This window comes from Mirounga angustirostris, unplaced genomic scaffold (assembly GCF_029215605.1).
Source record: "Mirounga angustirostris isolate CCGP_5_RB_7025 unplaced genomic scaffold, mMirAng1.0.hap1 SCAF_13, whole genome shotgun sequence".
Lineage (NCBI taxonomy): Eukaryota > Metazoa > Chordata > Mammalia > Carnivora > Phocidae > Mirounga > Mirounga angustirostris.
In genome coordinates this window covers 10,774,510-10,802,117 of record NW_026991721.1, presented here as the reverse complement: position 1 = coordinate 10,802,117, position 27,608 = coordinate 10,774,510, and the positions used below count along the sequence as shown (strand labels likewise).

At 40.0% G+C, this 27,608-nt stretch overlaps 1 protein-coding gene across 1 annotated transcript; it reads left to right on the top strand.

Annotated features, from left to right (window-relative positions):
* Window positions 1–12,711: 12,711 nt before the first annotated feature.
* On the top strand, window positions 12,712–23,949 carry LOC123857952 (membrane-spanning 4-domains subfamily A member 12-like). The gene is made up of 6 exons (XM_045895238.1): window positions 12,712–12,978; window positions 16,682–16,819; window positions 17,411–17,467; window positions 19,646–19,762; window positions 23,549–23,659; window positions 23,848–23,949. Exons 1-6 carry the CDS (start codon window positions 12,712–12,714, stop codon window positions 23,947–23,949), a joined length of 792 nt encoding a protein of 263 aa, XP_045751194.1.
* Window positions 23,950–27,608: the final 3,659 nt, after the last annotated feature.

Sequence of the window (27,608 nt, the reverse complement as noted above, 5' to 3'; positions counted from 1 at the left end):
GATCCTGGGCAAGTTACTTAACCTCTTTATGATTTAGTTTTATAAAGTTAATCTATGAAAAATGCTTAGAATGAGGCATGTCAAAGTATAAGCTTTTAAAAACTGTTAGCTACATTATCATAATAATAGCAACTACCATCAAATATCCCTTCTTTAGTTGGGTTTTCATTATCTACTGATATAATTTCCACACTTTCTTTGGAAATCCTTTCAGTTGTAGGTCAAAGAACTGCAATCCCACAGGATACCACCATAGGAAGTTGCTGGATAAGATCACCGAAGTAGAAACCACATGTTCTAGAATACTTATACTTCCTGGTAGCCCTTATTTCAGAGCTCTGAACTCTGAAGAATGAGTTCCATATTGGCTTAAGAAAGAAGCTTTCTCTTCCCTTATAAAAACGAGGTAAGCAGTTTATTTCAAAAATTAATGTTTAACTAATAACATGTCACCTTTCTTTAATGTTAAACTCAGTTTTACAAGTATGTTTCTAAGCCAGTCACACAAAAGAGATTATGAAATGATGCTATATCTCCTGCCCTCCTGGAATTTAGAGATTGTTTGAAGAAATAAGAATCAAAATAATACATGAAAGAATCACATCACCAACAGCACCAACCACACACTTAGGAGATCAGGAAGGAGAGAGAACAATGCAGAAGTCTTATGAAGTAAGATTTATTGCATGGATGTGGGTCTGGAAGGCTACAGGAGAAAGGAGGGCACTCTAGGTTTAAAAAACACCATTTATTTTCACCTTTCTTCTTCTGCTGTCTGGATAACATGAATCATGGTAATCATGAAATACTTGCCAGCCAGTTACCATGACTCTTTCTAAAACAATGCTGATTTCTTGTTCCTTTATTCACCTTCAGCCTTTGAGCAATGTTATTGTCTGAAACTGTCACTTTCCTAGCTCACAGCATTAATAAGTCTTCAGTACCTATTTTTCCATTTTAGAAAAATACATACAAATGTAAAACCACCAGAGAAAGAAAATTTTCAACAGTATATACAGAAAAAAAAAACATGAAAAGAGAAATCTGTATTCACTTTACTAATTCGTTCAACATATATTGAATGGATCTTATCATGGATGAGACACTGTATAATACACAGGGCTAGGGATGGGACATTGGCCCCTGCCCAAGGATCTCTGCCCTTAAGGCATTCAGTTGTATCTGTGAGACAGGCCTGAAGATAAATAATTGAAATGTAATAAGACACTTCCCCAAAATGGAATAGCATGCCACTATTAAGAATTACAATACTTAGGTGTTGGTGACATGAAAAACTGTTTATAAAACATGAAGCTACAAAAGCAGGTTATAAAACTTATAAACAAAATGATCCTAATTTGGTGATTTTACAAAATCATAAATGTCTCTCTGTAAAATGTATATTTACAAACAAAAGATTAAAAATTCTAAATGAAAATACTACCATTGATTGTGTGTGGGTGGTGGGAGTATGGATGCTTTTTTCTTTCTCTTCTTTTTTATTATCTACATTTTCCAATTTTGTTCATCTAACTTAAAAGACGTTGAAATGCAGTATGATGTTGCACTAATGAGTATCAGAAAGTACAAAGGGGCTGGAGGAAATGAGCACCTAAGTGTTTGGGTGTGTCAGAAAAGGCTTCCCAGAGCAAACAGGATGAAACTGTGAAAGCACAGCAAGCATAATACGTAATAGAAGGACTTTGGAATTAAATAAAGATAGGAGACAGGTTGGATTGACACAAAGAAGTAAAACGTACCTATTATACCCAGATAAACATTTCCAACTAGCACAGAACTTGGAGAAAGAGAAAGCAGACAGGTGCCAAAGAAACAGAGTAAGTCTACTGACTTATTTATCTATCTCTTCACCCAAATCAATGGGCATAAACAGCAGGGCTGGTCTGTCTGTGTGGGCTCTCTGCAGCATCACATTCTCTAGGTTGGAGGGATGAAGCCAATCCTGACTCTTAAATTGGGCCAAATAGATAAATGAGGGAAAAGAAATCATGAGAGGGATGAAATAGGAAATGAAACAAGGGGAAAATGAAAAACAGGACAGAAATTTTTAAAAAAGAATGTCAGTTGCTATAACACAGGTAAAAGATACTTCAAGAAAAAAAATTAAAAATTCAGGGGCACCTGGGTGGACAGTCGGTTAAGCGTCTACCTTCAGCTCGGGTCATGATCCCAGAGTTCTGGGATAGAGCCCCACATCAGGTTCCCCACTCAGCGGGGAGCCTGCTTCTCCCTCTCCCTCTGCCGCTCCCCCTGCTTGTGCTCTCTCGCTGTCAAATAAATAAAACCTTAAAACAAAATCAAAATTCATGCTAAGAGAGGTGACACACAGGAGGTTCAAATGTATGCCATTCCATGGATATTAATCAACAAGGGGAAGCAATGACCCAATGAGAGCAATCTGATGATAATGTGGCTACCACAGGACTACAAAGCACAGCAAAAACACTGTAGCACTGCTTTTGTAATATATTTTAATTAAAGTGCTTTGTTATGAGGGAAAAAAACAAAAATAAGTGGGGAATATCAGATTTTCACTAAGTCGGTATTTTTTTCATGTATGTTCTTGGGTGACACAGTAGAAATGATTTGGTATTATGCTCTCCTGTATGCTACCTCTTCTAAAAGATAGCAGTCATCTTCACCCTATAATGTTAAAAGTGAAATTCATATGGAAGGGAGGAAGAAAAAAACTAGAATAAAGTAAATTATTACAATTTTTATTTGTGACAGTCCTGTCCTTTTGATCTCATCAGACCTATTTTTTGATGTGTTTCTTGGGTTTACAAATAATTACAGTTGCTCTAATTTTTAGATGAAAAGACAAATGATAGTATTTTACCAGTGGTCAAGAAAAAAATTCCACAATAGGTGCAATCAATGAAAACAGTCTATTCATTGGTTTCCCTTTTCTTTTTTAAGATTTTATTTATTTATTTGACAGAGAGAGACAGCGAGAGAGGGAACACAAGCGGGGGGAGTGGGAGAGGAAGAAGCAGGCTTCCCATGGAGCAGGGAGCCCGACGTGGGGCTCGATCCCAGGACCCTGGGACCATGACCTGAGCCGAAGGCAGACGCCCAATGACTGAGCCCCCCAGGCGCCCTGGTTTCCCTTTTCTTCCATCATTTTCAGGATTATCCTCATTTCAACTACATAATTACTTAGTTATTCCTGCAAGCATTTTTCCTTCCCCTTGTACCAAACTATGTAACCAGTAGAGCTGTTTACACATTAAGTCATTTTGGTATAAAGTCAAAGGATGGAGGCTGGCTCAGCTCTTTAATTCTTTTTATAAAACCAGAACTTGATCTGTAAAAATGCATCTGAGACTAGCATAATCATTATAAACTATTAATAATCTGGATTCTATATGGAACTCACAGGATAGGGCTTAGTCCAGAAAGTAAATAGCAGATATTAAATTTTAAAATGTTGATAAATAGGGTGCCTGGGTGTCTCAGTCATTAAGCATCTGCCTTCGGCTCAGGTCATGATCCCAGGGTCCTGGGATAGAGTCCCACATCGGGCTCCCTGCTTGGCAGGAAGCCTGCTTCTCCCTCTCCCACTCCCCCTGCTTGTGTTCCTGCTCTCGCTATCTCTCTCTCTGTCAAATAAATAAATAAAATCTTAAAAAAAAAATGTTGATAAATAAATGAGAAGCCTTAGTTTTTGTATTAAATTTCTCAATGAAACAAACAAAACTGAAAATAACAGGAAAGAAAGGAGGTAATGAGATCATATACATGCAGAAATTATTTAATTGCTTTAATACTTTAAAAAAAATTCAAGAAAAATCTTGTTCTGGTTAATTTCTGTACCCTGAACTCTCATCTCCCATCTCCCTGGTGTTGAAATTAACCTTTTGAGTCCAATCTCCATTATAAACTTTTCATATGCGTACATCCACTTCTGAAAGCTAGCCTTTGGGCTCTGATAACAGAAAGATAGCTATCTTTTATCAAGCTCTTGCCATAGGCTGGGCAGATTTAACAGCTTAATAAGAATTAGGATTAGGGCGCCTGGGTGGCTCAGTTGGTTAAGCAACTGCCTTCGGCTCAGGTCATGATCCTGGAGTCCCGGGATCGAGTCCCACATCAGGCTCCCTGCTGAGCAGGGAGTCTGCTTCTCCCTCTGACCGTCTTCCCTCTCGTGCTCTCTCCCTCAAATAAATAAATAAAATCTAAAAAAAAAAAAAAAAAATTCTAAAAAAAAAAAAAGAATTAGGATTATCCTATCTTCATACCAGCCACTGAGTTTTTTTTCTAATTTATTTAAATTCAATTTAGTTAACATATACTTATTAGTTTCAGGGGTAGAATTTAGTGATTCTTCAGTTGCATATAACACCCAGTGCTCATTACTTCAAGTGCCCTCCTTAATGCCCATCACCCAATTACCCCATCCCCCATGCACCTTCCCTCCAGCAAACCTTAGTTTGTTTCCTATTGTTAAGAGTTTCTCATGCTTTGTCTCCCCTCAGTTTTTATCTTATTTTTATTACCCTTCACCTAAGATCCTCTGTTTTGTTCCTTAAATTCCACATATGAGTGAAATCATATTGTATTTGTCTCTCTCTGACTTATTTTGCTTAGCATAATACCTTCTATTTCCATCCACATCATTGCAAAAGGCCAAGATTTCATTCTTTTTGATGGCTAATGTATATAATATTCCATTATATACATACACCACTTCTTTATCCATTCATCTCTCAATGCACATCTTGGCTCTTTCCATATTTTAGCTATTGTGGACATTACTGCTATATACATTGGTGTACACGTGACTCTTTAAATCACTGTGTTGCTGATTTGGATGCCTTTTATTTCTTTTTGTTGTCTGGTTGCTGAGGCTACAACTTCCAGTACTATGTTGAACAACAGTGGTGAGAGTGAACATCTGTGTCATGTTCCTGACCTTAGGGGAAAAGTTCTCAGTTTTTCCCTGTTGAAAATTATATTTGCTATGGGTCTTTCGTATATGGCTTTTATGATATTGAGGTATGTTCCCTCTATCCCTACACAGCAGAGAGTTTTTATCCAAAGGAATGCTGTATTTTGTCAAAGCTTTTTCTGCACCAGTTGAGAGGATCATATGATTCTTGTCCTTTCTTCTTTAATGTGGTGTATCACACTGATTGATTTGCAGATGTTGAGCCACCCTGAAGCCCAGGAATAAATACCACTTGGTCGTGGTGAATAATCCTTTTAACGTACAATTGAATGCTATTAGCTAGTATCTTGGTGAGAATTTTTGCATCCATGTTCATCAGGGATATTGGTCTGTAATTCTTTTTAGTGGGATCAAGATAATGCTGGCCTCATAGAACAAGTTTGGAAGTTTTCCTTCCATTTCTGTTTTTTGGAACAGTTTCAGAAGAATAGGTATTATTTCTTCTTTAAATGTTTAATAGAATTCCCCTGGGAAGCCCTCTGGCCCTGGACTCTTGTTTGGTGGGAGATTTTTGATTACTGCTTCAATTTCTTTGCTGGTTGTGGGTCTGTTCAGCTTTTCTATTTCTTCATGTTTCAGGTTTGGTAGTTTATAAGTTTCTAGGAATTTATCCATTTCTTTCAGATTGCCTAATTTGTTGGCATACAATTGCTCATAATATTCTCTTAATTGTTCGGGGGCTCCTGGGTGGCTCAGTCGTTAAGCGTCTGCCTTCAGCTCAGGTCATGATCCCAGGGTCCTGGAATTGAGCCCCGTGTCGGGCTCCCTGCTCCGCGAGAAGCCTGTTCTCCCTCTCCCACTCCCCCTGCTTGTGTTCCCTCTCTCGCTGTGTCTCTGTCAAAAAAAAATAAAATAAAAAAATAAAATCTTTAAAATAGTTCTCTTAATTGTATTTCTTCGGTGTGGGTTTTGATCTCTCCTCTTTCTTTCATGATTTTATTTGGGTCATTTCTCTTTTCTTTTTGATAAGTCTGGCTAGGGATTTATCAATTTTATTAATTCTTTCAAAGAACCATCTCCTAGTTTCATTGATCTATTGTTTTTTTTATTTCTGTATCATTGATTTCTGCTCTAATCTTTATTTCTCTTCTTCTGTTGGATTTAGGCTTTACTTGCTGTTCTTTTTCCAGCTCCTTTAGGTGTAAGATGAGGTTGTGTGTTTGAGACTTCTCCTGCTTCTTGAAGAAGGCCTGTATTGCTACATACTTCCCTCGTTGGATTGCCTTTGCTGCATCCCAAAGGTTCTGAACTGTCGTGTTTTCATTTTCATTTACTTCCATGTATTTTTTAATTCTTCTTTAATTTCCTGGTTGACCGATTCATTCTTTAGTAAGATGTTCTTTAACTTCCATGCATTTGTGGCCCTTCCAAATATTTTCTTGTGATTGACTTCAAGTTTCATAGCATTGTGGTCTGAAACTATGCATGGTATGATCTCAATCTTTTTGTACCAGTTGAGACCTGTTTGTGACCCAGTATGTGATCTACTCAGGAGAATGTTCCATGTGCACCCGAGAAGAATGTGTATTCTTGTATTCTGCTGTTTTAGAATGAAATGCTCTGAATATATCTGTTAAGTTCATCTGATCCAGTGTGTCATTCAAAGTCCTTGTTTCCGTGTTGATGTGCTTAGATGATCTGTCCACTGCTGTGAGTGGGGTGTTAAAGTTCCCTGCTGGTACTGTATTACTATCAACTGTGTTTCTTTAATTTTGTTATTGTTTTAAAAATTTGGCTGCTCCCAAGTTAGAGGCATAAATGTTTACAATTGTTAGATCTTCTTGTTGGACCCTTTTATTATGACATAGTGTTCTTCTTCATCTCTTATTATAGTCTGGTTTAAAATCTAGTTTGTTTGGTACAAGGATGGCTACTCCAGCTTTGTTTTGCTGTTCATAGCATGATAAGTGGTTCTCCACACCCTCACTTTCAATCTGGAGGTGTCTTTGAATCTAAAATGAGTCTCTTGTAAGCAGCATATCAATGCATCTTGTTTTTTTATCCATTCTGATACCCTATGTCTTTTGATTGGAGTCCGTTTACATTCAGGGTAATTATTGAAAGATATGAATTTAGTGCCATTGTATTACCTGTAAAGTCACTGTTCCTGTAGATTGTCTCTGTTCCTTTCTGGTCTTTATTACTTTGCGCTCTCTCTCTCTGTTCAAGAATCCCCTTTAATATTTCTTGCAGGGCTGTTTAGTTTTTGTTTGTCCTGAAAACTCTATCTCTCCTTCTATTCTGAATGACGGCCTTGCTGGATTAAGTATTCTTGGCTGCATATTTTTCTCATTTAGCATGTTGAATATATCATGCCAGGCCTTTCTGGACTGCCAGGTCTCTGTGGACAGGTCTGCTGCCAGCCTTATGTGTCTACCCTTGTAGGTTAAGGACCTCTTGTCCAAGGTACTTTCAGGATTTTCTCTTTATCTTTGAAATTTGCAAGCTTCACTATAATAATTCGAGATTTTTTTGTTGATTTTGGGGGGGGGGGAGGTTCTCTGTGCCTCCTGGACTTAAATGCCTGCTTCCTTCCGCAGATTAGGGAAGTTCTCAGCTATAATTTGTTCAAACATTCTGCCCCCCTCTCCTCCTCCTTATCTTCTGGGACCCCTATTATACGTATATTATTTTGCTTAATGGAATTGCTAAGTTCTCTAAGTCTCCTTCTGTGATCTAACAGTTTTCTTTCTCTCCTCTTTTCACCTTCCTTATTTTCCATCATTTTATCTTCTATATCACTGATTCTCCCTTCTGTTTCATTCATCCTCGTTTTTATGGCTTTCACTTCGTACTGCTTCTTGGGTAATAGCATTTTTAATTTTGGCCTGACTAGATTTTAGTTCTTTTATCTCTACCGTAAGGGATTCTCTATTGTCTTCTATGCCTTTTTCAAGCCCAGCTAGTATCTTAATAATCATTTTAAATTCTAGTCCAGACATCTTACTTTTATCTGTATTGATTAAATCCCTGGAAGTGAGTACTACCATCTGTTCTTTCTCTTGGGGTGAATTTCTCTGCCTTGTCATTCTGTCTAGAAAAGAAAGGAAAGAAGAAAAAGAAAAAAAAACAATAAAAACAACAACAACAACAAAAACTTGAGGAAGTGTTTATGGTGTATGTCGTGTACACCCTGCTATTGCGTTTTGGCTGCTCTTTCCACTGGTCTGTCCCCTACAGAGTTCCTCCTTGCTTGCAGCAGGGAGTGTCTGGACCTTGAACTGGTGTGATAAGCCTGGAAAAGAAAAAAGAAAAGGGAAGAAGGAAAAAAAAAAAAAAGCCTGATCCAAGAGAAAAGAAAAACAAAAATGCAAACAAACAAACAACCATAAGCCTATTTCCAAAGAATAAGAAAGAAAGAAGAAAGAGTAAGGAAAGAAGAGAAAAAAAAATAAGAAGCCTGATCCAAGAAATAAGGAAACAAACAAACGAACAAAAAATTATAAGCCTGATACCAAAACAAAAGAGAGGGAGAAAAGAAAAAAGGAAACAATATATATATATAAAATAAAAGATAAAAAATAAAAAATGAGAAATAAAAAAATAAAAAATGTAAAAATGTAAAAAAATTAAGGGAAAAAAAAAAAAAGCAGCAGCAGCAAGCCTGGTCCTATTTCCAGCAGATTCTGACGTTTTGGAGCATTCTTTAATCAGTAGATTTGGTACATGCGGCGGCCTGCACTGGTCTTCTGAGGGAGAGGCCTGCTGGGCTGGCTCACAAGCTGACTTGCCCTTGTAAAGATGCCCCTGCCAGGTGAAGGGGAGCAGGGTTTAGTGTAGGGGACTCCAGCCTCCACTGGAGACGCTGTGTTTCTCTGAAGTCTGACTGTGCTGTGGGGGCAGGGCGTAGGGGAAGAGGAAGAATATGGTGTCACCCAGCCGTCTCGTCCCAGGGCGCAGAACTACCGGCCACCGCTGTTCAGGAGGCCCTCTCAGAAAAGCGACCCATCTCTTGTGGCCCTGGCTTTCATCAGTTCCTTGCCCTTAACCTGTCTGTTCCTGGGCCATCAGCACACCTGGCACCACGAATCTCCTGTATTTTATCTCTGGCTGGTGGCTGGGATTCGAAACTCCAAGTTTTAAAAGGCCTGGCAAAGGTGGCCGGTTAGCTCAGTTGGTTAGAGCGTGGTGCTAATAAAAGGCCTGGCAAGGTGCAGGCCCACTCCCCGGCCCTGGAAGAGAGCCTTGCGGCATGCCCAGCGCTGTCCTGTCCCAGAAAAGCAGCGGCACAGAGGCAGACACTGAGAAGCCCCAGCCCGCTCGTCTGTAATCTGCCCAAGTCTCTGCTCTCTGCTCAGTTCTGCCACTGAAAAGCAGCCTCTCTGCCTGCACACAGAGGTTTAAGCCTATTGTGGCTTATGGTGAAAATTTAAGAGGTTTTCTGCCCCCTGCACACACCTCTGACCCTGCTGTTGAGCACTGTTCAATGGCTCGCACTGGCCTTTTGTCCTTGGAGAGGGAAAATACGCTCTTCCAAATGTAGTCCAGGAAGGGGGGCGATCTTTCCCAGTGTGACTCAGGGGATCTCCTCACTGCGGCTTATTGGGCAGTCCCTACCCACTGTGCTCTCTCCCACTTTCTCCCTCTCCCTGACTCTGCTCCACAAAAAATGTTCCCTCCCCTTCATGGCCATGACGCTTTCCTCTCCAATTCACAGCTCCGAACCTCACATCTACCACATTCTCTCCCTCCAACTGTGTAGATTGTTTCCTTAGTCCTCAGATCATCTTCCTAGTTGTTCAAAATAGTTGGATGTTGATCTAGCTGTGATCAAAGGACGAGGAAAGTTCAGGGTAACCCTACTACTCCACCATCTTAACTCTGCCTCCACACCAGCTACTTTGAATGACATCCTTAGTCTCATTTTATAGCTGAGACAGAGGGACTAACATGGATTTAGTTAAGAAAGTTGATCAAGGCCCCAGGGTTATTAAAGTAGCAGACTAGGGATTAAGGAGACCAGATTGGTAGGGTTTGAACACTAAATGGCCACTGAAACCACATGCACAGGTTATAAAACCTCATTCTCAAATGTTATTAGAGAGCTACAGGGAGTCACTCCAAGAATCACAGCTATGGAACTGTTTATTTTGTTTGTTTAAAATAAACTTTGGTGGGGCGCCTGGGTGGCTCAGTCATTAAGCGTCTGCCTTCAGCTCAGGTCATGATCCCAGGGTCCTGGGATCGAGTCCCACATCGGGCTCCCTGCTTGGCAGTAAGCCTGCTTCTCCCTCTCCCACTCCCCCTGCTTGTGTTCCTGCTCTCGCTATCTCTCTCTCTGTCAAATAAATAAATAAAAATCTTTAATAAAAAAAATAAATAAAATAAAATAAACTTTGGTGAATTAAAATTTGTTTCCACTCTGAAAAAAGTAATCTCTTAATCAGAGGTTTCCAAAATGTGTTTCCCACCTTTCCACTGAGTTTTCAACCTTTTTCAGTTGTATCTAGCATCCAAGCAGCTTAGAGTTAAGGGCTGAGTACAGGTTCTGATGCAATTCTCTCATTGTAAAATGGGGAGGATATTAGTACCTGCCTCGCTGGAGGTTTTAAAGACTAAGAGAGATAATATATTTCACCCACTAAGCAATAATTACCCAACACACGCAGTTATAATAGGTACAATTCTAAGAACTTTACATGGAATAACTCCTTCATACTCAAAGTAACCCTATAAGGAAGGTACTCTTAGGATCCTCATTTTACAGACTAGAAGGTAAGGCCAAGAGGGTTTAACAAACTTGCCAAAGACACAGAGCTGGTATCAGAGCCAGGATTCTAACGCTGAGTTCATGCTCCAAACCATGGCACTGTACAGCCCCTATTATGCCCACAATGAGGGCTTAATGAAATGTTAGCTCTCTAGACAGCTCACTTGAGGCTCACGGAGGAGAAACCTTACTAACTTAATCACTGAATCATTAAGGAGTGAGTCTGGTTTGTAGAGTCTTCTCCAGAGCATCAGAAGACAGCAGTTTTGTTGCTGGGCAGTTGTAGGTACAGAGCCGATCCACCAAGGCTGGCCTGCAATACCAGCTCTGTAAGCGTCCCAAGAGAGCAGTGTGGTTGGAGTGGGGAACTCCAAGGCCAAGAGCTCAGCTTTCTCGTCCTGGCTCTGCCACACGTTTTCTATGTGACCTTGATCACAGCATTTAACTTGTGTCACTTCAATTTCTCTTCTATAAACCAAGGGTAAAGGACAGAATGATTGGAAAGGCTCTGAAATGCCAGGATTCTAGGACATAGTCTGAATAAGTGCCTCTGTTAAAATTCCAGTGTTGCAATGCGCCAGTGGACTACTCATACTTCCTGTGGTGATGAAGGCATTCAGAACTCCTTCTTTCTTAGTATTTATGGTGTACAAAAAAATGGTTTGGGGAGGATGTCTCAAAAAAGGAATCTAAGGACACTGAAGGACACTGGACATTTTTTTTTTTAAAGATTTTATTTATTTATTTGAGACAGAGAGAATGAGAGAGACATAGAGCACATGAGAGGGGGGAGGGTCAGAGGGAGAAGCAGACTCCCCGCTGAGCAGGGAGCCTGATGCGGGACCCGATCCCGGGACTCCAGGATCATGACCTGAGCCGAAGGCAGTCGCTTAACCAACTGAGCCACCCAGGTGCCCGGACACTGGACATTTTTAGGTGTCATAATTTTTTTTCAAGGATAAATAGTGACTGCTGTCCATATCTAGTTGTGCTAGTTGATTTCCAACAAAATTCCCCTTGGCCACAAAGGACCTGAGATACTCTGTGCTTCCAAAGGACAAAAATGAATAGGGAATCTCAAGAGTATTCTTCCTAAAGAACACGACAATTTAATTGGCCATATATGAATTATCTATTTGGAAAAGTAGTGACAAATAATTTTAAATCATGGACTGCCTTTCTTGCTGTCCAACTGTATTCTTGGCGCCATTAATTAGTTTTCTATTTACTGCTGTAACAAATTACCACAAATTTAGCAGCTTAAAACAATACAAATTCATTATCTGATAGTTCTGTAGGCCACCGGTTTCACTGAGCTAAGATCACAGTGTTGGCAGAGATGCATTCCTTTCCAGGGGCTCTAGGAAGAAGTTTATTTTCCTGGCTTTTTTCTGGCTTCTAGAGGCCACCCTAGTCCTTGGCTCCCAGGCCCTTCCTCCACCTTCAAAGCTAGCAGCACAGCATCTCTTTGACCCTGCTTCCACCACCACATGTCTCTAACTCTCTTCTACCTCCTTCTTCTAATTTTAAGGACCCTTGTGATTACACTAGGCCCACCCAAATAACCCAGGAAATCTCCCTGTTTTAAGGTCAGCTGACTGTCAACCCTAATTCCATTTGCAACTTTAAATCCCCTTTGTCATGTAACCCAACACACTCATGGCTTCCTAGATTAGAATGTGGACATTTCTGGGGAAGGGAAGGTGCATTATTCTGCCTACCACCATCTCTTCCCTCCCTCTGTTGTCCTTCAGATGCCATGAACTCAAGGAAGGTTAATACATACAAATACTTTACAAAATCAAATAGGAATTGGAAAATAAAATTACTCCTATCTTCCCCTCCTTCACTTCCTTTGAACTATAGGGTGTATAGATTCCAAAGTCAAATGAGGATCATGTTTACATTGGTTGTCATTGCCCATTATTTGCTCACTTGCTCTATAGTATTTACATAGAAATTTGACGTCTTTTTTTTGTGTGTGGGGTAAAGTGATCAGTTTGTTATCTTTTGTAGTACTTAGGACATAATGATGTCATCCCAGCCAACAACCCAGCCCCAAATGTATGAAACCATGCTCAGTCCTTATCCACCAAACAACGTCAAGGCTCCCAGGTCTCAACAAACCATGAGTTTCATACACCTGGGAAACCAAGCTCAGGGTGGTCAGCCTCCCCTCTTCGGGTCTCCAAGAATCATCACCAACAGTCAGCAAGACCAGGGAAACCCACAGGTGGTAATCCCAGCTACAGGAACAGCAACCATAAACTTCACAGAAGAAGCAAAGATATTAGGGGTAAGTCTACTTACTATGAGAATTTTAATTTTGCATTTGCAAGGTTATACTGTACTTATAAGTTATAGGTGGAGAGAAGTTTATGATCTCATGACCTACATTCAATCATTAAAAAGTTCTGAATGTTACTCTGGAAACTGTGTCCCTTGAAGACAGAAATAATTCATCTGCATATAGACTTTACCCTGAGTTCACTTTATTTTAGATTCAAGAAAGACCCTAACAGGTGACAAAGGACTCTTCCTAGCAGGATGATTCAGTAACGCTGACATTATGGGAACACCACTACTTCTAGCTTGATCTCACTTCTGCAAAGGACACTTTGGGCACCCTCAATCCCGTCTCAGTAGTGCAAGCCTGGTATTTGTATATAGGTCAATTCTCATTAAAATGAACACTAACAGCTGCCTTAAAAACAGAAACAACTATAAGTGGGCAGTCTGGGGAAACTGGGTGTGGAAGAATTCCTGGCCAGTCCATCTGCTGTGCCTTTCACCCAGGGCCTGTGCAGATGTTATGACTTAACTGCCATGTTAATTCTACAAAGGGCGCTTTAAACACTCATAATCTTGTTTATGTAAGCATTGTAAGACATGCCCTACTTGTAGATGAAGACCCACCTGCAGAGACAGAATTGTTAGTTTTTGCTTTCCAGGTTCCTCATTCATGCCACTACCATTCCACGACACGGTACTGTCTCTCCCTGTGTGCAGTTCTCACTTCTCTGCTAGAGCATTCAGTAAGTTATACTGAGTGCCCACTATGTACCAGAAACTCGTCCAGCCATCTTACTACCGAGTTCAAGTTTCACTACTTTAGAAAAGTAAAAATAAGCATTGCCCCTCTAGCAGGCAGATCGAGCCTGTGGGGGTGGCCCCTCAGATCCTCCTCCTGGCAGAGAAAGGAAATTCCCTGCTCCCACTGAGCAAAGGGACAAACTGGCATCCCACAAAGCCGACCCCACACAGGTGCTGGGAAGACTACAGAGAACAAAACAGGCACCACCTCTGCCCTCACATAGACTAGAATCACAGAGCTCAGATTACACACATAAAAAAGCACCTTAGTGGGCGCCTGGGTGGCTCAGTTGGTTAAACGACTGCCTTCGGCTCAGGTCATGATCCTGGAGTCCCGGGATCGAGTCCCGCATCGGGCTCCCTGCTCGGCGGGGAGTCTGCTTCTCCCTCTGGCCCTCCCCCCTCTCGTGCTTTCTCTTTCTCAAATAAATAAATAAAATCTTTAAAAAAAAAAAAAAGCACTAAAGTACATGATGTGTTAGAAGGTGATACATGATTTGGACAGAATAAAGAAGTGTAAAACGGCTAATAATTAGTACCAGGCAGTGAAGGGTATGGGTAGCCATTTCAAGTTGATCAGAGTAGGCTTTCCTTAGAAGATGACATTTGAGCAAAGACATGAGGGGAGGAGCAAGCCACACAGTCATCTGGGCAAGAGCTTCCAGGTGAAGTTGGAAAGGTCTCTAGAGGAAAACGTGTGCTGTGTTTGAAGAACAGGGAGGAGGCCAGTAAAGTAGAACAGTATGATGGAGGGAGGTTGTCACCTCAAGGAGGGCAGAGGAGGGGTGGGGGCCAGACCCTGTGAGGCCTGGAGGACAGAGGCTCTGTTTTGAACTCTGAGTGGAGTGGGGAAACCCTGGAGCATTCTGCCTGGGAACAAAGAGGTACTCAAGAAAAGCACTTTAAAGTGACGGATGCTGTTTTGTTTTTAAAAGTCCCAGCTGGCAGAAGCTACTTCTTCTCCCTCAAGATTGTACACTTACGCTATTAGTAGTTCCCGGTCATAACAATGCAGGGGCCTCATGGGGTAGGACAGGGAGCATCTGCCCCAGTTGACTCAGAACTCAAAGTGGTTCTGTGGCCAAAACTCCAGAGTGAGTTAAATGGCTAAATTACCGTCTGGCCCGTAGGCAAGCTTGGCCAGTAAATGGTAGAGCCATCGTTATACCGGAAGAAAAGTAAGCCAGTATTAATCCAATATCTAACTGCCATCAAGATGACGGCAAGGATGAGAATAAGAAGTTTGTGGCCAGATGACTGAACTGCCGCTCTAAGGAAGAGCTTGTAAAAACCAATTATAATGCCTAATGCAGGAGTCCTTCAACTGAGATCCATGACTGGCTTTAGCCCATGACACCTCTGAAGTCATGTGCAAAAGTGTGGTGTGTGTATGTATGGATGTGTAAGACCAGATTTTCAAGGAGAAGATTCATAGTTTTTATTACTCTCAAAGAAATTCATTGAGTACTCATAGAAAATATTAATCTCTTAGCATTATTTAGGAAGCTGTGATTTTTTCCAATTCTGTTTTGGCTTAATAACTTAACTGTATTTAATAGCAAGTTATTGAAGAAATAAACACAGCAATCTTTGTATCTGCAGTCTTCTTGGACAGATAAGATGTAAGTTTAGGAAGAAACAAATGGTAAATCTACCGTTAGCTTCTGGCCCAAAGTACAAGCACTTACTTCTCACAAATCTGTTTATTCAGGATGAAAGAAGGTGTTCTAAGAGGTACAAAGATGTATCCTCTGTCTTTGAGAATATGCCTGGCCAATAAGAAAATGTTTGCATACCTGCAATTAAAAAAAATAACAATATAAATGAGTACAAAACCAAGTAATAAGATGTATAATTTACAGATAAAACAGAAATTTAGGAAGAAAAAAGCTTAAATTGACTAATATAATCAAGATAACTTCACAGAAGAGCTGGAGCTGAGCCTGAGGGGAGGCCATATTCAATAGCTAAAAGACATGGGTGCTGGAATCAATTTGCTGTATTAACTTTCCAGATCTGCCGCTCAGTAATTGTTTGGACATTGCTATGGTCTGAATGACCTCCCAAAACTCCTATGTTGAAATCCTAACCCTAACAATGATAGTATTAGGACGTGGGCCTTTAGGAGGTACTTATTAGTTCATGAAGGTGGAGCCTCCATGAATGGGCTTATGAAAGAGGTTCCTCAGAGATCCTGAGCCTTTTCCACTACGTGAGGACACAATGAGGAGGCACCGTTAGGAACCAGGGAGAGGGCCCTCACTAGAAGCAACCTTCATGAACTTGCAACATCCCAGTCTCCAGAACTGTGAGCAATACATTTCTGTTGTTTATAAGCTACCCGGAGGGTAGCACAGTATTTTCTTATAGCAGCCTGAGAAGACTAAAACAGACACCTTTGCATCTCCATCCAGTCGCTGGGAAGATTACATGAAACAATAAAAGTGAAGTGTTTAGAATATTATCAAATATGTAGTTAATGCCCCCAAAATTCATTGGTACTTCCTTCATGGATACTTTCCCCATAACTGGGATCTGCCATGCAGAGAATAGGTCCATCTGAAACAGCACCGAAGTCACAGTTAAAGCATTTTTTTCAGAGTCTTTTAGAGGCTCTCAGGAGACACCAATGCATGCTTAACAAGGAGCAGCTTCTAAAGAACTCTCCTTGGGCCACCCTTACAAGCCAGCCCAGATACCTCAAACAAGGCCTATGCTGTGGGCCTGGCTCCAGCATATGCCAGAATCTTCCTGGCCCACCTCTGCTGTACATAGGCATGCCTAAAGGACACTCGTGCCTCTTGACGGAGGAGACGGTAAATATGCAATAGCAGCAATGTCAGTAATGTCTCCTTAGTGCCTGTAAATGAAGAAGCAACTTTAACACGCCTGTTTTCTTTTTTCAGGCAATCCAGATCATGATTGGATTGATGCACATTGGCTTCGGAATTATTTTAGGTTTCATGAGCGTCGTTTATGGACAAGCTTTGGGATTTGCTTCCTTTGCTCTTATTAGTGGATATCCATTCTGGGGTGGCATCTCTGTGAGTAGACTGCTAGAACACCTCTCCTTCTCAGTTTATCAAGGACGGCCCCAGCCTATGCACAACTCATTTTCTGATAAGCCCCGCATCAGATCAGCTGGAAAATTGATAAATAACAGCTCTGGTTGGTTATAAACAAGGGAGAACTTCTGTCCTCCATTTTAACCTGCAGTTTAAACTCATACCCTCAAGTTTACTCTGATCAAGTAACCAATAAGCCAAAATTTTAGTTCCCAATTACATTTTAGATGGAAATGTATGCACTGGGTGGAGAGGCAAAAGGAGGTGATGGGGAGCATGATTAAAAATATGCAAGTGATAATGACAAGAGACTGAGCTGTGAGCTCAGAGATCATCAGAACAGGTAAGCTCACAAAAAAATGAGCTCCTTACATGTGAGAAACTAAAGAAACAAATGGAGAAGTCAAACAAACAATCTCTAAAAGTTACTCCAGAAAAATGGAGAAGCATGAGAGGAATTTTTGAGAGGGAAACTAGGTGAACATAAATCGACCAATCTTTCCTGCAAAGAGAGAAGCTCCCAGAATTGAAGAACCCATCTTTCATAAATAAATGTGTCTGTTTCTACAGTTCATTACTACTGGTACTCTCTCTGTACTGGCGCCCAAGAAACTTTCTCCTAGTCTGGTAAGTCAGAATGTTTCCACTTTTTAAAGTCTTTTGAAGATTCATTAGTTGATTTGGAGAGGAAAATTGAGAAAGCGGATTCAGCAAATGCAAAGGGGAACACTTTTTCCCAAAAATATTTCTTTTTTTCTTTTTTTTTTTAAAGATTTTATTTATTTATTTGACAGAGAGAGATACGGCGAGAGAGGGAACACAAGCGGGGGAGTGGGAGAGGGAGAAGCAGGCTTCCCGCTGAGCCAGGAGCCCGATGCGGGGCTCGATCCCAGGACCCTGGGATCATGACCTGAACCGAAGGCAGACGCTTAACGACTGAGCCACCCAGGTGTCCTGATCTTTTTTTTTTTTTAAGATTTTATTTATTTGAGAGAGATTGAGAGAATGAGTGGGGGGAGGGGCAGAGGGAGAAGCAGACCCCCTGCTGAGCAGGGAGCCCGATGCGGGACTCGATCCCGGGACTCCAGGATCATGACCTGAGCCGAAGGCAGACGCTTCACGACTGAGCCACCCAGGCGCCCCCCCAAAAATATTTCTATTGACTGCCTTCACGACATGCGTGCCCCAGCATGGTCCACACGATTTGCCACTCATAAATGGAAGAGCCCCACCTTCTGACTCTTCAATCACAAAAGTGAGAAGTGGTACAGATAAAGTTGTTTAGCTTTATCCTAAAAGCTGCCTGGCTCAGCTGGGTCACACTGCATTAGGGGAAGTCCAAAGCAGAAGACAGGAGCCAGGAAATACCCAGCTGCCATTTCACTATCAAAGGCTCTATTATTCATTGGCCGTTTCTCAGTTCTGCCTTGCCTTGTATTTTTATTTTTTATTTGCACATATCTATTTTTACTCAGATTTGACTTTTGTTTTACACTGTGTTAAATCATCACTAAAAGCACCAACTGGGTACACAAAGAGTTTATAAAAATAATCACTGAGACAGGTCTTCCAATTCTCTTGGTCACAGCTCTCCACCTTTTACAATTTCCTGGTCTACTTTTGAAACAGGGGAAAATGATTGGCCAAGAAATTGTGACAACTAAAGCACAGGTGGTTTCAAGATGACATTTAATCCAGTACAAGAGGAAAGAATGGGAAAATGGGAACACAGAATCCTGCCGCTCATGTTCTCCTAGACACCAGAGACTAGACTGGAGACTAGAACAGACACTGAACTAGCACTAAACACGAGACTAGAAACTAAAGACCAGGCTAAACCAAACTGAACTAAACGAATCAGCCTAATCCCAATTAACCACTTCTGTCGTAATCAAAAAACGAAGTAGAACACCCTTACTCTGCACCATTTATGGATCCTTCCCTCTAACTGAGGTTGTTTGTCCCAGCACAGAATCTGTCAAAATCTTCTTGTGGAAACAGGAAAGTTTTGTACTCTACCCACACACCTCTACCCACAAAAGCCTAATGAGTTCCTCATTCTAAATCTGGGGTTTTTTAGCTAGTCCCTAGAAAGACTTCAGGGTTTTTGTCAATTTCTAAATTTATTAGCAAAGATGCTTTTGTTTTTTTTTTTAAAGGTTTTTATTTATTTATTTGACGGAGACACAGTGAGAGAGGGAACACAAGCAGGGGGAGTGGGAGAGGGAGAAGCAGGCTTCCCGCCGAGCAGGGAGCCTGATGCGGGACTCGATCCTGGGACTCCAGGATCATGACCTGAGCTGAAGGCAGACGCTTAACGACTGAGCCACCCAGGCGCCCCAGCAAAGATGCTTTTGCACACATGCTTTTCCACCTATAAAATTGGATGCTACGTAGTATTACCTCATACGGTAGTTGTAAGAGTTTCATGAGATACTGTATTTAAATAATTTAATACAGCTCCTGTCACAGAAAAATGCTCATTAATGGTTTATTTGTTGTTTTATTACTTTAAAAAGGTAATATAATTGTTATTGTGTGTGAGGCTTTTAGGCAAGCCTAATAGATGAGCTTCTGCTTTGCGTTATTTACATTTTTCTAAAGACTTCAGAAGTACACTACATTTAGGCTGCATGCAGAATAGTTTTCATGAAAACTCAGAAAGTCAGAGAAAAAAAAGTCATTTCAGCTTCAAAAATTTTTTCAAGATTTCAGAGATTAAGAACCATTACATTTGGCTGATTCTTACTTCATTTAATTTTTTTTCTCCTATATATGATTTATTTTTCCTGTCATCTCCATTAGATCAAAAGCAGCTTAGGAATGAACATTGTCAGTGCTTTCTTTGCCTTCATTGGAGTGATTCTGCTGCTGATAGACGTAAGCATCAATGGCCTACCCAACCAAGACTACTGGGCAGTTGTAAGTACCCCATGATCTACCACATGCTCCTCTCCACTCCCACACAGCAGGTCTATTTTTTTATCTCTTATGACTGTACAGTAGCCCTAGTGGAAAATCCCTTTTTCTATTCCAGCCCTACTCCTGGTCATATGATCTCTAGGACTGCAGAAAAAGTAGGAGAGCTACCTCTACAGATGGACTGGGGCAGAAAGGGCATCCTTTATTGGTCTCACTGTTAATCACGTGAACAATGGGGAAAACACTTAAAGATACCAAGATAGAATTTTCCAAAGATTTTAACTTCTATGTAAATAAGATAGTCAAATTATTGAGTAGTTTTATTTTAGAGTAAGAATGGGATGAGGGGAAATTGGCCGCAACAAGGACATTTCACTTTTATTAGAGAAACTCAAAGAATGAAACAACTTCAAAATGAAACACATGCCTCTGAATGTTCTCAAAATAGAATCATCCATTCATTATCATATTAGGCTAAGCATGGACTCTGACAATTACCCCAAGAGCAGAGAAAGTGTACGGAAGTTCTTATAAGAAGGCAAGAATATGAGGGAACTTTTTGGTATGAGGGAACTTTTTGGTAAGAGTGGTAGAGAGAAGCAAGAACACAAAATTTATCCTCTATAATAGCAAACCAAAAAACAAAAATTACTCAAAAACTACCTTTTAAATTGGCATCCAAGTAAAAAACCAAATGATTCTGCTGTGTCTCGAGGTGGTAGAGGAAAGTACAGCTCCTGATCCTGTCTTTTATTCCCCAGAAACAAAACTAAGAAAAGCAGGACACCAAAAAATACAGACAAGTCTCACTAATGCTCTCCAATCTGGAGCTAAGAAGACTTAGGTGGAGAGCAGTCAATTCTAAGAAAGGTACCCCTGGGTGGCTCAGTCAGTTAAGCATCTGACTTCAGCTCAGGTCATGATCTCAGGATCCTAGGATCGAGCTCCACATCCAGCTCACCACTCAGCAGGAAGTCTGCTTATCCCTCCCCCTCTCCCCTCCCCCTGCTTGTGCACTCACTGTCTCTCTAATAAATAAAATCTTTAAAAATAAAAAGAACGTATAAAGCAAATCCTGAATGGTAAAAGCCCTTGTGTAGCACCTCAGGACCTCAAGAAAAGTAGGAAATGTCACCAGAATTAACATATTCCAGTGCACCTTGATAACGTGGGGGAATGAACAGAAATCCACAGGAACAGAATATACCTCTGACCTTGGAGCAGGTCTGAGTATAGACATTTCTCAAAAGAAAGAGAAAGCAAAGTCTACATTCACTAGCAAGAATTGTGCTCAGTGCCAACTAAGCCATTTCTTTCACTGCTACAGCTGCATGGTTAGCATTCCGTAAAATGAACATAAAACAGTATCTGGCCCTGAAATTGAAGCTGGAAACAAGGAAGACAAAGTGGATGTAGTTAAGTAGAAATATAATCAAGGAAAACTCACCTATACCATATCTGAACAAACATAAAGCCTATATACAGTTGTTCACTTTAAGAACAAGAAAATTGAAAAAATAAAAATGGTAGGGAAACTATCCAAATACATTAGAGTGATTAAAGGCAGAAATGAAAGGAAAAAAGACTAAAGATTTCCATGGGTTAGTGGGTCAGCAGGAACACTCAGATGTCTATTATTTATTTTGAATAAACAATACAATTCAACTGATTGGAATAAAAGACGTATCAGATGATAAAATGGCACAAACACATGTGCCTTCCCTCTTCCTCACAAGATGTGCCCTGGTTTGATGGGGATATGAGTCACATAAATCAGGAATACACTGAGTATCCTCATTCTCATGGTTAGATTCCTTACTAATCTGGAAAGCCACATCCTCAAATTTTAGCTCAAATTCCTGTTCTATGAAACAGTGACTCTAGTCTGTGATTACCATGTGACCCAGACATAGCACTTGGATTTCAGGAATTCGTATTCAATTCAATCGTAGGTATACGTTTTTCAATTTAACAAAGAGACAGCAAAAGGGATTTCCAAGAAGCAGGTCAGGCCATGTTATACCATAGCATGTCAGTGGTACAGATTAAAAAAAAATATGGAAGAAACATTACCCAATTATCTATAGAAGATTCCTCATGAGCATTTTATACTATTGAAAATCATTAATAAGAAAATAAAATGACAGAAGGAAAAAAAGAACACTGCAGCACTATAGAAACCAACTGAGTACGCCAAACCACTATGATAGATCTAGTGAAGAAATCATATCTTTACTAGATAGATCTAGCAAGAAATAGAATGGACTCAGATAAAAATGGTAGAGAGAAAAACTGTAATCACAGTCCTCTCAGAAGAAAATGACAAATATATTAAATAATTAGAGAGATGATAAACATGGAAGACAGGCAAGTTTCATCCAACATAATAAGTGGTGTCCCTGTGTTAGAGAATCCAACAAATGGTACAAAAAAAAAGTATCCAGTAATACTGAAAAAAAGATCCTGAAATAAGAGAATAACTGAATTTGTACATTGAAAGGGAATAACCTATACTGGGAGAAAGAGATGTAAAATAATTGAGATAGATGACATAGATACAAAGATAAGATAGAAGGTACAACAAAGGATTTTTTAAGGTTTCAGGCAGAAAAACCCAATTACCTGTGAGCTGGAAAAAAAATCAGTGTGGCTCAGTCTCCACCACAGCAATGTTCAATGAGGGAAGACAATAAAGCAATGTCATAAAATTCTGATGAACAGAAATTGTGACTCAAGAATAACACATCCAATAAAATTCTTGTACAAGTATAAAAGCAAAAAGAAGATACTCTCAGTAAACAACAACACTGGTGCTTTAAAAAAAAAAAAAAAAGGAATATTCTACCATAAAGGAGATAAATTAAGATCAGAAAGGCAGGGAAAAGCACTTAAAGAGATGAGTGAAGAGCACTAAACCATTTAAATATTCATCTAAGACTGTAAGACTGAACAACTGGAGAAATTACAGTTACAGAAGTGAATATAAAGCTTTTAATGTTCACCACCCCCCAAAAAAAGTGAAAAAATGACATAACCACCAAAAACTGGGAGGTGAAGAGAGGGAACATGAGAGAAATATCAAATGAGAGTGCCACTTGGCTCATTTTTCATAGCAGTCATTTCATACTGTCTAAAATAGAAACTTGTTGGTTTAAAATTACTTCAACTTCTTCATGGATTCCCTAAACTTTCAATTTTTGCAGACTTAATTTACTTATTTCTACTCTTTTAAAAATCAAGTAATACTTTTACTTCAAAACAGTAAGTACAAAACCATTCCATTCTTCAAGAACAATGTTTCTTTCTCTTGTTCTCTCATCCCCTCTCTCGTTCTGCTTCCTCTCTTGCTGTCTCTCCATGCATCCATTTCTCTATCTGCCTTTTGGCCTCTACATACAGATCTAGAATAATAGGCATCAAATTTCAATTTTGCTTATTTCTAGGCAGTGACATTAGGAATAATCAACTGTTTTCTATATAGCTTGATTTATTTTAGTAAGTAGGTTACATTTTTATAAAAACAAGAAAGCCATTAAAAGAAAAAAATATATACTTCCTTTCTGATGTTTCTAAATAGTCTGCTGGAGAAAAGGAAAATCTTCTGGCATTTTAAATTCAAAATTAATTCACATTCCCAGGAAATAAGCATTTGATGATAATAGAGAAACAATCACGGAGTAAGTTGAGTAAGAGCAATGGCACATTTGATGAGTCAATAACTTTTTGAAGCTTGTGCGAAGACTTCTTGATTAGTCAACATTTTGGTATGTTTTTTCCTGATTTCAGCTTTCTGGGAAAGGAATTGCAGCCATGCTGATTATCTTCTCTCTCTTGGAGTTCTGCACAAATTGTACTACAGCCTATTTTGCCAAACAAGCAATCACCAAAACCAACAGGGTGAGCTGGGCCTCTTCTCTGTAAAATATTCTGTGTATGTGCTGGAGAAATACAGACAAGTGTCAGCTAAATCCCACTGTGGGTTAACAAGAGTGCACTTTGTCCTTGAGTCATGGGGCAGGGAGGAGGATGGGGCACAGGACCGAATAGGACTGTAGTAATAATACTGCTTGTTTTATTCATTCCAGCCTGTCCTGGTTATTCCCAATGTGTATACAGCCAGCCCCATGGCACCAGGGTTTTCCTCAGCTCCTCCCAGAAACGATGGCTACCTCACTTACGCCACTTAAAACAAAAAGGAGAGGCACCTGGGTGGCACAATCGGTGGAGCATCCGACTTGTGGTTTCCGCTCGGGTTGTGATCCTGGAATGGAGCCTCGCGTCAGACTTCGCACTCAGCGCGGAGTCAGCTTCAGATTCTCTCTCCCTCTCCTCTGCCCCTCCTACTCATGTGCACACACACTCCCCCCTCACCCTAAAATAAATAAAAAGTCTTTAAAAAGAATTTGGCTAAAAACAAAAAGGAGCACCATGCAATCTCATGAGGTTAAACTGCTCTGCGGGAACTTCTTAAGAAGCTGGCCTCTACTGTCCATGATGATTGCTCATCTTTCAAGACTGTGTTTGAGATTTTTCTTAGTTTATCACTAATGATAACTGCATGTATTTCCTTGCCACTGTTTCTTCCTACATACCATTACCACGCTGGCGAGGCGGATGGCCAGAAGGCTGAAAATGGCTCACAGTATTTTGTACATTAATTTCATCAAACCCTGCCTCCTGGATAGCTACAAAGCTTTGCTATTTACAGAGTATTTTCATGTACATTAATCTCATTTGCAATAGGGCAAGAACAGGCCAAGGATGGTACACTGAGGGAGTTCTATTTGGGTTATGGCTGTTTTGTTTCTGAAACGGGGAAAACATGGGCATGTTTAAAAGCCAATGGGAACAATCCAGATAAGACAGAAAGCTATTGAATATACTAGAGAAAAGGGATGATTGCAGTGTATCAAGAAATCAAAAGTGTATATGGAAGGCATGGCCTAAGTCATGAGGAAGGGTGGTTTATCCACATAACAGAAAGAAAGGAAGATGTCATTGTTGCAGATATCAGTAGGTTTGCAGGGATGGTACAGAGTACGTAGGAGGCTCCATTACGATGGCTCATGTCGTCCCCATCAAAGCAGAAGTGAGGTCATGCCCAACGTGGGGACCATGTGTATAATCAGAATATTAAACAGAAAGGGTAGTGTTGGAAAAGTCATGGAAATAGAGAATAAACTAATAAGAGAAACAGAAGAGGACTGCCAGGCTGTACCGAGGGCACATTTGAAGGAGGGGTCACAAATTTATAGCACAAACAAACTGTCTGCTTCAGCAAGACTTGGCTGCTCAGTGTGAATCCAGATAAAGTGCCTATTTGGTTTCATCCAGGATTAGGGTTTTGCAAGAGGGAATGATAAAATAGCAAAGTGGCAAAAAAGTGTGGGATATCGCCAAAAGTATTGCTGCAACGATGGACTATGAATCTAAACTGGATTAAGGGGAGAAGAAAAGAAAAAAGGACAGATCAATTGATCAAAAATTGCTATCTGCCTTTCTCCAGCAGAGCGGTTAAAGATCAAATAAGAGAACATTATGTGAAAACGGTTTGGAAACAGCAAAACAATGCCTATTTTTGAAGCTTGAGAATTATTTTTAAAAGCCAAATGGGACAAAACATATAAGGAAAGAGTAGGTAGAGAAATCAAAATCAAGGAGGAGGCAGATGAGAAGAATGCAATTTCTGTATCTGGGAAAGCAGATGTATTATGTCAGGTGAATGTTACATAGTTCCAAATTTCCTGCTCTGCGTGGGTCCCAACTATTCAGCAATCTGGGTGATCAGGAATGCTGTGTCCTTTACCATGAAGCTTGGCAGCTAAGTGAAAGTAAAGACATATAGTCCATGGTCTGAGGGTCTAGGAACTAAACAGTGTCCCCAGAATGGTTGTAGGATTGGCATACCGTAAATCTATATAAACGACTTAAAAAGTAAGACTTGCTTTATGGAAGAGAAGCATTTCTAGCAAAGTTGATTTTTGAAATAAATTTCCATCAAACATATTCCATTTTCATTTTACTTTAGTAGTAGTAATAATGATAATAGCAAATATTTAGCCCACTCTATGTGCTAGGTGCATCCCCAAACACTTACATAAGTTAATACACTTAATGCTCACAACACCCCTGTGAAACAAGTACTGTAATCAGCATCATTTCCAGATGAGAAAACTATAGCAGAAAGATTAAAAACTTGCCATTAAGACACGCAGTTAGCATAGACGGAAGCATGAATTCGAACCCAGGCAGTCTGGCTCCTAAGTTCAGGCAGTGCTCCTAACCATTATTCCCACTCTTCTCATTCTGGGATAGAATCAGAGATTAGTAGCTCCAAAACAAGCAAACAAACAAACATGTTTCTCTATAGTAAACCTGTAGTACATGTGTAAGGAACCACCTAACTCTCTGATGGGAGAGAAGGGTTTTAGTGATATAATACCACTACTTTCAGGACTTGCCTCCTGAAAGTTACCCTGTTACTTTTTATTTATTTATTTTTTTGATGTTTGGTATGTTAGGTGTATTTTTTTTATTATGTTATGTTAATCCCCATATATTACATCATTAGTTTTTGATGTAGTGTTCCATGATTCATTGTTTGTGCATAACACCCAGTGCTCCATGCAGAACGTGCCCTCTTTAATACCCATCACCAGGCTAACCCATCCCCCCACCCCCTCCCCTGTAGAACCCTCAGTTTGTTTTTCAGAGTCCATCGTCTCTCATGGTTCGTCTCCCCCTCCGATTTCCTCCCCTTCATTCTTCCCCTCCTGCTATCTTCTTCTTCTTTTTTTTTTTAACATATAATGTATTATTTGCTTCAGAGGTACAGATCTATGATTCAACAGTCTTGCACACTTCACAGCGCTCACTATAGCACTTACCCTCCCCAATGTCTATCACCCAGTCACCCCATCCCTCCCACCCCCCACCACTCCAGCAACCCTCAGTTTGTTTCCTGAGATTAAGAATTCCTCATATCAGTGAGGTCATATGATACATGTCTTTCTCTGATTGACTTATTTCACTCAGCATAATACCTCCGAAGGGGTATGTGCACCACGATGTTTATAGCAGCAATGTCCACAAAAGCCAAACTGTGGAAAGAGCCAAGATGTTCATCGATAGATGAATGGATAAAAAAGATGTGGTATATATACATATATATATATATATATATACACACATACACACACATATATACAATGGAATATTATGCAGCCATCAAAAAGTATTATACCCTGTTACTTTTAATCCCACCTGAGAGTCCCTTAACTCAATATCTAGAGTGTCAATGGATTTGCCCCCCTAACTCCTCTTTTTGCTGGAGAGTCAAAAGATGCTAATAGATTTGATTTGGGTTTCAACCATCTAAAATTTGTATTTTAAGTTGAGGCTATAAAGTGTAAAAAACAAGACTGCCTACTTCTACAATTTTAACTATGCTGTAAGCATAAAATTCTTATATAGTGGATTCATTTTAAACAATGCAATCATGTTTTTATGCAACTGGGGAAGGTATTCATTTACTAATCAAAATTAACTGAGTGCCTACTCTGTACAGGGCACTGTTCCGCGTGCTTGAGAAAAACAAAGATGCCGTTCCTTGGATACTTATGTCATCTAAGCGTTAGACTTCCTGTAAAAAATAAAATCAAAGTTTAATTTTAAGTTTAAAATCTTCTAAGCTTTCTAAAAATGCACCTGCGACCCAAGACCTGATTATATCCCAGCACAGAAGTCATATGCCTATTACTAATACTAAATTACTAAAATACTAAATTACCTAAAATACTAATACTAAATTATTAAAGGACTTATGGATTTTCATTCTGGATTATCT

Excerpts from the sequence above, each read along its gene's own strand:
- LOC123857952 (XM_045895238.1), top strand. The coding sequence starts at position 12,712 with ATGATGTCATCCCAGCCAACAACCCAGCCCCAAATGTATGAAACCATG. Across the intron at positions 19,763-23,548 it reads ACCAAGACTACTGGGCAGTT|CTTTCTGGGAAAGGAATTGC; the intron begins GTAAGTACCCCA and ends TCCTGATTTCAG. Across the intron at positions 23,660-23,847 it reads CAATCACCAAAACCAACAGG|CCTGTCCTGGTTATTCCCAA; the intron begins GTGAGCTGGGCC and ends TATTCATTCCAG.